Here is a 12,044-nt window from a genome sequence, read left to right as displayed (position 1 = left end):
CTCTTCTCCTTTGTCACGATGCTGTCAGGAGCAGCACGAAGGCTAGATTTAGACTGATAGATTCCCATGTGTTCTCTCGGGATGTGCCTAGCGAGCATTAGCAGCATCAAAGGTGAATTTGTCCTGCTGGCGGTGCTCACGCGCCCATGTCAATCCCATGTTTCGGCCAGAAACGCTTAAAGCTTCTGGTGCGGAGCCCTGCGCAAGATACGAATTCAAGTACATGTACCTGAGCCCGGCGTGCTGGAGGCTTCGACGCCGCTCCCGCAGGTCTCGGAACAGGCCCCCCAGGCCCGCCAGAGGGACCGCTAACCGCTAACGCGGCAGAAGGTCTCCTCCCCTGCCGCGTACCGGTACCTCTGGACAGATGCAGGGCGCGCTGCAGAGCCCAAAGCGCAAGTGACAACAGCGCAGTGCAGTGACTGGAGTGCAGCGGCATCAGCAGCAGCAGCAACCTGCAGACGGCATCAACGAGGCCAACGCTGGATGGCCACGCAGCGTCAAACGAGGCCAGGAACCCGTAGCTGGACAAGTCACCTAGCATACAGGTACCTTAGTAGCACTACTGTGTCTGGGGTATCGACTGGAAGTTGTTTTGGAATCGGTATCGCACGTGTACCTGATGCTATCCACTATACTTGTAGGTCCACATACCAGCTACCTGCTGGATACTCAAAATTTCGAGACCAAGTCGCCAGGTGTCCCGGTACTCTGGATGTCGCTGTCGTGCCGGCTTAGCGCCTCCCACTCGCCCAACACTTGTAGCGTCTCCCTGAAAGCCGTAGCACTGAAAAATTCCGGTACCTTCGCTGTACCTCTGCCACCTGTTCTTCTAGCCCCGGGGCAAGAGTGAACAAGGGTCGCCAGCATCAAAGAAAAGTGGCGGTAGCGCTCCATGCCATGATCCGCTCAAGACAAAGCCTCGCCAGATAGACGCCTCGTCCTCCCTTTCACTTCTCTCTCACACTCTCTTTTTTCTTCTTCCATTTCCATGCCCCCTCTGCCCATTGCGAGGCAATCGTAGCAGCGGCGAGCTGGACGACACGGCCGACATTTCGACCCTCTCCTTTGGTTCTTGTTCTTCTTTCGACCTGTACTTAGCCTTTGGTTTGCCTTTGACCTCTGCATTCTCCAAAACGCCCAGGTGAGCCTCCTTGGCCTCTTTTTCTCTTGCGCCGTTCCCCACCGAACCAGCGCCGCCTCTGAACCCTTTTTTTGCCTATCAACGCCGCTTCTCACGATACGTCTGTTTTGTGCTTGTTGACGGCTGTCTCTCTTTTGTTCCTCTCTGCTTCGTATCGTCCTCTTCCTTGTTGCATCTTTTCCCACTACAACCCCTCATCCCCCCTTGACAAGTCCGCCGCCTCTTTACCGGAAGGTTCTCTTTGCGCCTGGGCCTATCAATCAACGACAATCGTGGTCTCTGCTCTGCGAGCGCCTCCACAGACGATCCGCTAATACTTCTTTTGTGCGTCTCAGGAGCGAGCGCTGGCCACAAGCAAACTCCCACGACACTTCTCTCTTTCCCTCCTTTCTCTTGTCCTCCAACCTACTTAATCTCATCCTCCCCAACAGCCACCCCGACTTGCCCGGCTCGGTGGCCTGTTCGAGTGACACAAGCCCTCTTCGTCACCATCGCGAGGTTCGTCTGGCCTGGTTTTCACCTCTCAAACACTCCCTTCATGGACACCGCTTCGTTTCCAGAGCCTGTCGGCAAGCCCTAGCTGCTTCCACGTGGTGGGAGAACTTTCTTGTCTCCTAGCATTGGGTGCATTGGCTACACTGCATTGTTTTGGCTTTCCTTGCAATCCCACCATGTCAATCCCCATGCGCCGTGGCAACGATTTGTTCTTGAAATACGTCCTTGTCTTGATGCTAACATGTACTTTTTTTCTCCTAGGTTGGAGCATACTTCGAGACGACCCTCCTAGTAACTTAGGTTCCCCAGCTCCGGATACCGACAAACGTGTGAGCTTATTCAAGCCAACACTTCCTGCCAATTCGACGAGTGGTTTACATTGTGGCGGTGTAATAAAGATATTTGGGAAGTTGCGCCTACGGCAAAAGTTTGATACCAATGTCGAAGCCACAGAGAAGAGACGCCCAGCAGGGCGGGGGTAATTCGGTCAAGGTGGATGGAAAAATGAATGGTAAGTTGCTGTCATTACGGTCACTACCTCCTCACGTTTTTGGGGGGATATTTCTTTTGATCAAGTAGATTTTGTCAAATATCTAACAGTGCCTCTAGGTAATCGATCTAGTTTCAGGACCGACACTGCAATTTCGAACGGCCGCTTCGGAGCGCAGAGAACTCTGCAGCCATGGATCCCTGACAAGAACGATGCTATTGATGGATCTTTGGAGAAATCCACTTCCACCGCTGGCTGGGACCAGTTTGCTGAAAACGAGAGACTCTTTGGTCTCAAGACGGATTACGATGAGAACATCTATACCACTGCAATCAACAAGGACCACCCGCAATACCGAGAGAGAATTGCAGCCGCCGAAAAGAAGGCTAGGGAAATTGAGCGCAGTGCAGCCATGACTGCTCACGTAGCCGAGGAACGTGTCATGGACTACTCCGGCCCCAAGGGTGCCGATGATAATGAGGAAGACAAGTGAGTTACATCCATCGGACTTGTTCAACCTGCGTTCTGTTGTACTAAACTATCAAAATAGATACAGCGGTGTCCGCCGTCAAGACTTTCCCCCTCTGGCATCTGGACAGGCGAATCGTTACATGCCTCCGGCTAAACGAGCTCCAACTGGACAGGCCACTGTCAAGGGCGCTCCTGTCGATCCAGCAATCATCTCTTCGCAGATTAAGGCTGTGCCGAAGAAGCAGCCTGCGCAAGCGTCTGAGCCATCAAAGGCTACGGCTGCTGATGCCCTCAAGAACGGAGCCCAGGCCAAGAACGATACCCAAAAGCCCACTGAGAATCAATCGTCAAACCTCAAGCCTGTGGAAAGCAAAGCCTCTACCCCCACTCCTACCACCACTGCTACTGCTACTGCCAATGCCGCTGCCGCTCCCCCAGCGAAAGAAGACAAACCGGCAGAGAAACAAGCGGCGACCACCAGGGCCACCCCTACTCCTAATTCTCGTCCGCTCTCCAACTTGCCCCCAAATGCTCCCAGTGCAACGTCGACTGTTGAACGTGACGTTCTGAAGGAGTTCAAGTCGTTTGCTACCCAGCAACGCCTCAACGCAGAGAAGGCTAGAAGCAACAAGGCAAAGGCGGATAAGGAGGTCAAGTTGACGGAGCTAAAAAAATTTGCAACCAGTTTCAAGCTTTCAACACCGGTTCCTTCTGATCTGGTGTCCATCATCGCCAAGGACCCTGCCAAGCAAAGGGAGATTCAGGCCAAGGCGATGAAGAACGCAGAGGAGATGGCCAAGGCTAAGACCGACGCCGCCCAGGTCAAGAAGGATGCCACTGCACCCAAGGATGCGACTCAGCCCAAGCGTGCGGAGGCTTCGACAACAGCACCTCCCGCCGTCGAGACTCGGCCTGCACGAGGGGCTCCTGTTCCCCAGGCTACGCCCCCGAACGGCGGATCCAACCGTCATACTGGCCCTCGCCAACAGTTCACCCAGCAGCAGTATCACAACCAAGGCTACCGAAACGGCCGCGTGGGTCCTCAACATGCGCCGCAGCCTCATGCGAATGGCACACTGGCGCAGCGCATCCGCAACGTGGAGCAGCAAAAGTTCTCTCAGCCTCCTGCTCCCCATCAGCATGCTGTCGGTCCCGAAATTCGTGCGCCGCCCACTGGTCCTGCTAACGGCGCGGACTACGCTCGGCGGCACAGTGGCCATCTTGGAGCGAAACTGAACCCCAATAGCAACGAATTCAGACCCAGTCCCTTCGCGCCGTCTTTCAACCCGAATGGACATCCGAGTGCAGGATCTAGCCCCCGATCTGCCGCTAATCATGTCACTGATGCGGCCAATGCCGTCAATCAACCTCAGGGGCAGCTCATCCGGCGAAAGACCAAGGCTATCGACGTCAACAAGTGTTACATCCTGTCACACATCAAGACCATTGTCCCGCCTCAAGGCAGGAACTGGGATGACAATGGTGGTCTGCGGCCATCCTACGACACCTTGCCTACCTGGCGCCAGCTGCAGGATGACGAAAAGTCCGACTCTACTATGCATCTTACCTACAAGGAGTACTTTGAGCGACAGCCTTTCTTGAACCCCTCCGTGCCTACCCCCAACCCGTCTCATGTTTTGCCTCAGATGGCTCATCAGCATCAACTGCCCTTCCACCTCCAACAAGGCGCCCATAACATGATGCCGCGACAGTCTCCACACATGCCTCCGATGCAGATGCACACACCGCAGCATGGGCCTGTGCCTCACCAGCCCTACGGTAACGACGACCACCGGATGATGCACTCCAATTCTGCCCAGTCGTTCGCATCGCCGCGCATGGCACAATTGCCCGTGGCGTACCCGCCAGTGAACCCAGGGGCTCAGGTCCCGTATGGACAGCCGGTCTTCCTCGGTGCCGGTAACCCTCAGCTCGGTCAGTTTAGGAGCTACTCTAACAACCCGCACTACGTGCCGGCACAGGGGCATATGGGAGCTCCAATGATGATGCAGCCACAGTTCATTCCAGGGCCTCAGGGAATGATGGCCCCTCACCTGATGTATCCAGGTGGACACCACCCACAGTTCATGCCACCCACTGGCCCGCCGCAGCAGGTGCCGGGAGCTAACGGATATCCCAGCCCGGGACGGCCAGCCGCGCCCATGATGGTTCATCAGGGGTCTCAGCAAGGGCATAACATGTACGGAATGAGCCCCAGCATCCAATACACTCAGCCGGCATACGGCCCAGCACAGACCAGTGCACCAAGTCAGTGAAGCCTTTATTACTGAACTGGAGGGGAACCTTCCGGGCTGACGTTTGCAGTGTCCAATGCGCGACCCTATAACGGACCTGGGCCTCAACATTTCGCGGCGAACCCTCAGCAAGTGCCGCACCACTACAGCCCACAGCCACCCAGCAGCTATAACAACAACAACAATAGCAACAACAAGCAACAGCAGCAACATCATGTACCACAGAGCCATCCTCATCCGGCCCCGCAGGCCAATCGTACATCTTCCACGTCTCCCAAGAGCCAGGAGGTGGAGGGATCGGATGAAGCTAAGTAGGGGATTGGACATGCACGACTAGATTTGCAAAAGACATAAAGAAGAGTCACCCTGAGCATTGCATATCTATCAGGTTTTTGGCTGCTATTCGCTCGCCGCGGCAGTTTCTGGCTTTCCATCACAGCTCTGGATTACTTTGCGGTAGTTTTATCTTGCAAAGGAACAAATTATACAATACTCATTTCAACCAAAAAAAAGAGGGGGAGGTGGAGGAAGAGAAAAGAAGGTAAAGAGGCGCATCGAACAGTTGTGATACGGCGGCCCATGAGCGTTTGCAGCCAAGTCTACATTTGGGATGACTCTTGTTGTGTGTATGTCCACGTGGTCGACACCTTGGCCCGTGAGAGAAGGAAACCCGATTTGTGCCGGAACATGATTTCGAACATTGAGCCCACGAGCTTTGCTTCAAAGCATGGTCGACTCCGGCATGAGATTTCGCGGATGAGCTGGCGGCGATAGCCCCCAACTGACGAGCTCTTAGATGGAGCATGAAGGAGAAGACGACTACATTTTAAATGGGGAGACGGGCAGCATCAGGTGACATTGACGGCAAAGACCGGCGATAGTCTTAGCGAACATGTATTTGGTCAGCGTGATGCAGCATTGCAACATCGCTGTGGACGAAAGTTGTCGAATCATGGCATCGGACTATGAGCGGAGAGGAGAAGCAAAGTTGAAGCACGGCAACAGCCGCAGCGTTGAAGAAGGAGAGGGAGAAAGAAGTCGCAGCTGCAGGAGGAAGAGGAACGGGATGAAATGATGACTAGTTACGATGATGACTCGAACTTACGGACTGCCCTTTACCGTTGACGGTGGCCTTCCTTTGAGGCAATTGATCGAAGGCCATGGGAGGATGCGTGTAACTGCCCGTTTTGTCAGCCCACTGCGATGAGTAGTAAGCGATGGATCGAGTTTGTGCACGGCGGAACCGAGGATGGTTTTTGAGGCTCAAGCGGGTAGAAACTCAGGGGCCTCGAGGAGTGCAGCTAGCTTTATCTGATGGATTCAAGGGTAGAGTTAGGTATAGGTACTATCTCATGAAGTGGTCAGCTGAGCGAGTTATTGAAGAAAATATGCACACACAAAGCGTTCCTATGCAACGTGAGATGATGATTCACCTGGTAGCATGAGTATAATTCGCAGCTCATATCAACGTGCATATGCTATTGTATTGATGCTGTTCAGATCAATATCAGGAAAAGGCACGCAGTCATTCCAGCGTAAGGCTAACAGATACCTACTGAGGGAAGTTCAAAAGATCTTATTGCTTTCGCAAAAGCCTTCCTTCCTGTAGGAAGTCGTCGTCTCCTTTGGACTATTCCGGGCTAGCAATCATTCGTGAATCATATGCAACGCAATACCTCGAGCAAGTACAAAGTCTAGCTTATCTACACCTTGATATTTTACAGCACGGCGAAAGACGCTGGAGGAAACGAGACTAGGAGCAATTTGATATTGAAGTGCTCTGTTTTACGTGAGAAAAGGGTCATGTTATGGGAGAGCATGTCTGTCGACTTGGTCCAGAAGCATAGTGGGATATTAATAGCTTGTGCTGCCAGACGACTAATGTACCTATGTAGCACTGACTCCACGTGCCGGGTCTAGTGACGCAGTGGTGAACCGACTACTGACTAGCACCTGCGTTGGGAAATGGAACGCAGTAACTCAACGATTGTGTTTCCCACCTCTATCAATTTGACCACGACAGCCCTGTCCGATCTTTGCACTGTCTGTTCTTGACACGGAGAACTCTTGAGTCCTGTTGAGAATCACGTGTTGATCTACGTGGTCTTACTGCTGCTGCAAGCTGCGACTGCCCTGTTGGCCGCTTGCTGTTGAAGACGATGTCTTTGTTTTAACAATGGATATTACTCGGGTGAGAACATATAAGAACAGGTGCCTGGAGTGAGTTGAGGCTTTTGGCCCTGAATCTTTCATTCTTATTCTGATCTAATAGACTGTAGTTTGCGAGGCAGAGCACTTACCGTTACGGTCGGATCAACTAATCCCGTGACGTTCTCCGTTCATGAGCATTTAATTTGTGCCACTTCGGATTATTTTAAAACAGCTATGAAGGGTCACTGGGAGACATCTACCAGTGGGTCTATCACTCTCAAGGAAGAAGACCCAGAGGTGTTTGAGATATACATGCATTGGTTGTACTTTGAAACACTCCCAGTCCAGAACGACAACCCTGGACTAGAAGGGAACACTGAATACATACAACTCGCAAAATCATACGCATTGGGAGAGTTGCTTCAAGATACTAATTTCAAGGACGCTGTCTTGGATGGGATCTTGCTCAAATGCCGCTCCAACGCAACGGACGGTCAGTCGTGGTTTCCTGTTGGGCCGGCCATCCGCCACATATATGACGGAACTCCCGAATCATCGCCCGCTCGACGCCTTCTGGTTGATTTATATACTTACCATGGGCGTGGAGACTGGTTAACGGATTGGGCTAGTAAAGACGACCTGCCTAAACAGTTCCTTCTCGACCTTGCCGTTGAAACTTTGGAAACGAGAGCTTGCCCGCCTGTACCCTTGTCTCAAGTAAGAGGAACTTGCGAATATCATGAGCATCAACCTGATCCCAACAGCTGCTATTTGAACCGTTCAGCATCAAGTCGAGGTAAGGCAGCATAGAGAGCTGAAGCTAGATCTGGCTTGGGAGCGTATCTCCGCCTCGTATGCTCGTCGAAAAGTATCCTCAACACACTCGTCTTGAGCTCCATACGACTCGCCATTTACATCGGGCTATACCATGCGAGGTGATCCAAGCCTCCCCAAGTGTCGTGAATTTGCTCGGGAGTCAGACTGGGAAGTCGGTACGCTACATTTCTTTAATAGCTGCTATTTTATTTATATTTCTTTAATAATTGCTATTACAGTTACATAGTAAATCTTAGTAGCTAGCTTAAAATGCGTTCTCTTATAAAAACACTACCTATTTGATGAGATGATTGAGTGCTTATATTGCTGAATGTACCTATGCACTTATTCGTTTTGCGGTCTCGCTTTCCCTGACCTTCGCTTGCCGGGCTTACAATAGCAATTACGGATGCTATTCTTTCCCTCGAACATTTACGCATATTCACATCTCGGTGAAATTACTTGGATCGCATTTGGAGACTACCTACTAGTAATATTAGACCCAATTTAACACTATACTAGGTACACATAGCAAGGGTGTGTACTGTAGCATGAATGGAATTCACAGCTCATATCAATGTGCATGTACTCCCATGACAATTTACCTATTGATGCTGTTTAGACAATAAAGGACCAATCACTAACTATAAGGCAGGGGGGCAGCTAGGCATGCGTCCGGCGAGAATCTAGCGACTTGGCACGTCGTTTGACTGTGGCCACTAGTCCGGCTAGATCCGCTTGGGAGGGAACATGAATGATATGGGCTAAACTCGACGAGGAGTAGCTTTTTTGACGTGGGTTTCATGTTTTCGAGATGTTGGTGATAAGAGAATTACCAACGAATTGCTGCCGGTTTGTTTGCGCGTGTGGGTGCGATCTGCATGATGTAAGTTGGGGGTGAACATGTTTTGAGATATTTTGATGTTTGGTTTGCTGGTTTGTTGGACTTGACTGCTATACCTCAGTAGTAGTGTTTAGGGGTTTTAGAAATCGATTTAAGCTCGATGCTTGTGGGGAGAGTGATGGAGCTGGTTTGGCATGGGCATGAACCGATGGGGAACATCCATTCAGGTTTGATTCAGTTAATGGTTCCTTGGGTGAACAGAATAAGCATAATAGGTAAAATAAGAGAGAATAGGCTTTTTGCTTGCTTGCGAACGCTGTGGTGGGTTGTTTCTCAAACATGTTTCATGACAGGGGTTTGTGCTGCAGTGTGGTTGGCTGAGAGCAGTTTGTGTGCGTTCGTGACGCTGCGTGTTAGCCGCCCAGTGATCTTCGCTTTGACATGGGGTTGCATTTTTTGATGCATGTACACTCTGCGCGGCTATTGTATGCTTAAGTTACATTCGAGGTGGCCTGTCCCTGGTCTACTGCTTTTTTCTTTTCTTTTTCTTCTTCTTTCCCACGTAATTCTGATACAGGCTACTGGAGGCGCTTGTGCAGGGTGTGATTTGAGTGGCTTTAGACGCGGCTTTGCTTTTATGGTTCGTAGCATTGACACTGGGCAAAAGTGCAAAAATCATGTCATGGGCTCGCTTCTTGTTACACTGAGATCGGTAGGACGAATGGCGAGGCTGGAATTTGGGGCACTGATGGGATCCTCCCCTGTGGTGGTGGGTTTGTATCGCATCGCGTGGGCTTGATACTGGCCGAGGCGGTTGATTGAACAGGGGGGCGGCGGCTTTTGTTTTCTCAATTCTCTCACTTATTGCTCAGCACGCAAGCAGAGCCATTGTTGTATAAAGGTAGACTGGGCTCCTGCTGCTCACATGTTGTGTTTGTGTTTCACTTCTGTACAGTCAAAAGTGTTGTGTTTGTTCACTTCCTTCCTCTCTCCTCTTCTTCTCTCCTTTTCCTGTTCTGTTCAGTCCTTCTTGTTCGGCTGTGACTTGCTGTTAAATAGTCCATTCACCTCTCCCACCTCTTCGTGGTTGATTTCAATCCTTTATCCATCTTTGATTCGAGCTGGTCTTGAATCCCGAGTATATCCATACGCACCTACACTAGGAAGCGCTCCGCCAGTCGGTCGTACATACACCAGACCGTCAACAGCTGCCAGCAGCCAGAACCCTCATTCATCGAATCAAACGCACAAAAATAAAGCATTGTCTCGCACAAATTCTTCTCTCCTTCTTCTCTTCTTCTCTTTCAAAGGAAAAAAAAACAATCATTCGCTGCTTTTGAGAGCCACCACTGGTCTCTCTCTTTCTTGCTTTATACCCAACGTCCTTCATTGCTTTCTCGCTCTCAGATCAACGTCTCAATCAAAACCGACTCATCATGAAACTCACCGAGACAATCGTCGCTGCCGTCCTCGGCCTGGCTGCCGTTGTCAACGGCCACATGGAGATGATTAGCCCTCTTCCCTTTCGCTCAAAGTTCAACACCGCTCTCACTGCCAACGACATCGACTACTCCATGACCTCGCCTCTCGATAAGAATGGAACCGATTTCCCTTGTAAGGGCTACCACAACCTTCTCGGCACTCCTTTGGGTGCGTCTGCGGCCACTTGGGCCCCTGGTGGCTCCTACAGCTTCACCGTTACCGGCAATGCCAACCATGATGGGGGCAGTTGCCAGGCGTCGCTCTCATACGACAAGGGCCAGACCTTCAAAGTCATTCACTCGTACATAGGCGGATGTCCGGCTGCCAAGGGCGATTCCAGCTACCAATTCACCGTGCCCACTGATGCCCCTGCTGGTGAGGCCATGTTCGCCTGGACTTGGTTCAACCGGGTTGGTAACCGCGAGATGTACATGAACTGCGCTGCTGTCACCATCGGCGCTGGCAAAAAACGCGATGCTTCTACCCCGTTTTCCAGTCGCCCTGACATATTCGTTGCCAACGTCGCCAACGGCGTCTGCACCTACGAGGGAAAGGATGTCCAGCTCCCGAATCCAGGCCCAGATGTCGACTACAAAAGCCTAGGCACCGTACAACCTGGACCACCTCCTGGACAGGAAAAGTGCGGCCAAGCTGTTGATGCTCCTGCTGCTCCTCCTGGTGCTCCTCCAGCAGGCCAACCGTACGTTGAACACTCTCCTCCTCCAATTGATCCATGGCTATGACTAACATGATGAAACACAGAATCGCTTCCCCTGCACCAGCTCCAGTGGTTGCTCCAGTTGTTGCTCCGCCTCAAGCTACTCAGCCTGCGGAGACGTATCCTTCTGCTTCCAAGATTCCGGGCGGTGTTTTCATCACCTCACCCGTGGGACAGCCAGCAGGACAGCCAACAGCAAAGCCGACTAATCCCGTCAGCCTCACGAGCAAGCCCCCGGCCGTCACTTCATCTCAGCCGAAGCCCTCTCCTCCTCCTGCAGTTGCAACTTCTGCCGCTGCTTCGGCTCCCGCCGCTCCTCAGCCAACCAAACCAGCCAGCGGTGGTTCCAGCCCGTCCAACGGCGCGGTCACCGCAGGAGCAGCTTGCTCCGGCGAGGGCCAATGGAGCTGTGCATCCGATGGAAAGTCGTTCCAGCGATGTGCCTCTGGAATGTGGTCTGCCTCTATGCCCGTGGCGCCAGGAACTTCGTGCCAGCCTGGAACAAGCGACAATTTCACCTTGGTGAACAAGCGTGGCGGTTCTGACTTTGTTCGGAGACGACGCTTCATCCCTGAGCGATTCCAGCGTGAACGCGCTCTGGCTTAAAATGTGCACTTGCATTGGATTTTCTTTCTTGTACCTTTTTTTGCTAGGTGATTTAGGATCATGTTTTTGTTCTTCATCAAAGCGGTTGCCGGCAACCAAAGGCACACTTTGCTATACATTTTGCATTGAGTCTAGGGGAAGACTCTTGAACAAGGGAGTGAACAGTGGATGAGATATGATGGATTAAGATACCAACTAGATATGGAGATTCGGGTGGAAGGGAAAATGACACATAATTCGTCTTGATAACAATGGCTGATGCTTTGTCCGTGAAGTGAGTATTGTGACTGTATGATGCATGTCGACTGTCGTTATGGCTATGGATATCACAGGCCGAGTGCTCAGTTTAGCATCGATATATCGGAGTCTGCAGTACATGCAGTTAGTACCGACTGAGCTTAGCATGGATCAATAACATAAACCAAGACATCAAAGAGGCAACCCGCGAATTAACCGCAAAGCCACGCCGGATGATGAAGCCCGTTCACGGAGGCCGCCCAAAAGCAAGCGAAACGAAAGTCTGTGGCTAGGCCTCGCCGGAGCACGTGAGCCACCAACAAAGGCCGGAGACA

The 12,044-nt window shown here is 51.7% G+C and overlaps 3 protein-coding genes across 3 annotated transcripts; all 3 read left to right on the top strand.

Annotated features, from left to right (window-relative positions):
• Nucleotides 1-1,920: 1,920 nt before the first annotated feature.
• V8C40DRAFT_28848 (uncharacterized protein) lies at nucleotides 1,921-5,302 on the top strand. The gene is made up of 4 exons (XM_083222793.1): nucleotides 1,921-2,150; nucleotides 2,249-2,618; nucleotides 2,680-4,868; nucleotides 4,926-5,302. The coding sequence occupies exons 1-4, from the start codon at nucleotides 2,078-2,080 to the stop codon at nucleotides 5,168-5,170; spliced, it is 2,877 nt and encodes a 958-aa protein (XP_083072689.1). The 5' UTR covers nucleotides 1,921-2,077; the 3' UTR covers nucleotides 5,171-5,302.
• A 1,532-nt stretch (nucleotides 5,303-6,834) lies between these two features.
• Nucleotides 6,835-8,098, top strand: V8C40DRAFT_247034 (BTB/POZ domain-containing protein). The gene is made up of 2 exons (XM_083216239.1): nucleotides 6,835-7,075; nucleotides 7,135-8,098. Exons 1-2 carry the CDS (start codon nucleotides 7,032-7,034, stop codon nucleotides 7,814-7,816), a joined length of 726 nt encoding a protein of 241 aa, XP_083072688.1. The 5' UTR covers nucleotides 6,835-7,031; the 3' UTR covers nucleotides 7,817-8,098.
• A 1,686-nt stretch (nucleotides 8,099-9,784) lies between these two features.
• V8C40DRAFT_28797 (uncharacterized protein) lies at nucleotides 9,785-11,687 on the top strand. Its single transcript, XM_083222792.1, has 2 exons — nucleotides 9,785-10,848; nucleotides 10,911-11,687. The coding sequence occupies exons 1-2, from the start codon at nucleotides 10,103-10,105 to the stop codon at nucleotides 11,470-11,472; spliced, it is 1,308 nt and encodes a 435-aa protein (XP_083072687.1). The 5' UTR covers nucleotides 9,785-10,102; the 3' UTR covers nucleotides 11,473-11,687.
• Nucleotides 11,688-12,044: the final 357 nt, after the last annotated feature.

The sequence above is a fragment of the Trichoderma camerunense genome (assembly GCF_050948025.1).
Source record: "Trichoderma camerunense strain CBS 138272 chromosome Unknown V8C40scaffold_10, whole genome shotgun sequence".
NCBI lineage: Eukaryota > Fungi > Ascomycota > Sordariomycetes > Hypocreales > Hypocreaceae > Trichoderma > Trichoderma camerunense.
The sequence above is the reverse complement of the archived record's forward strand: the minus strand, read 5'-3'. Positions and strand labels throughout refer to the sequence as shown.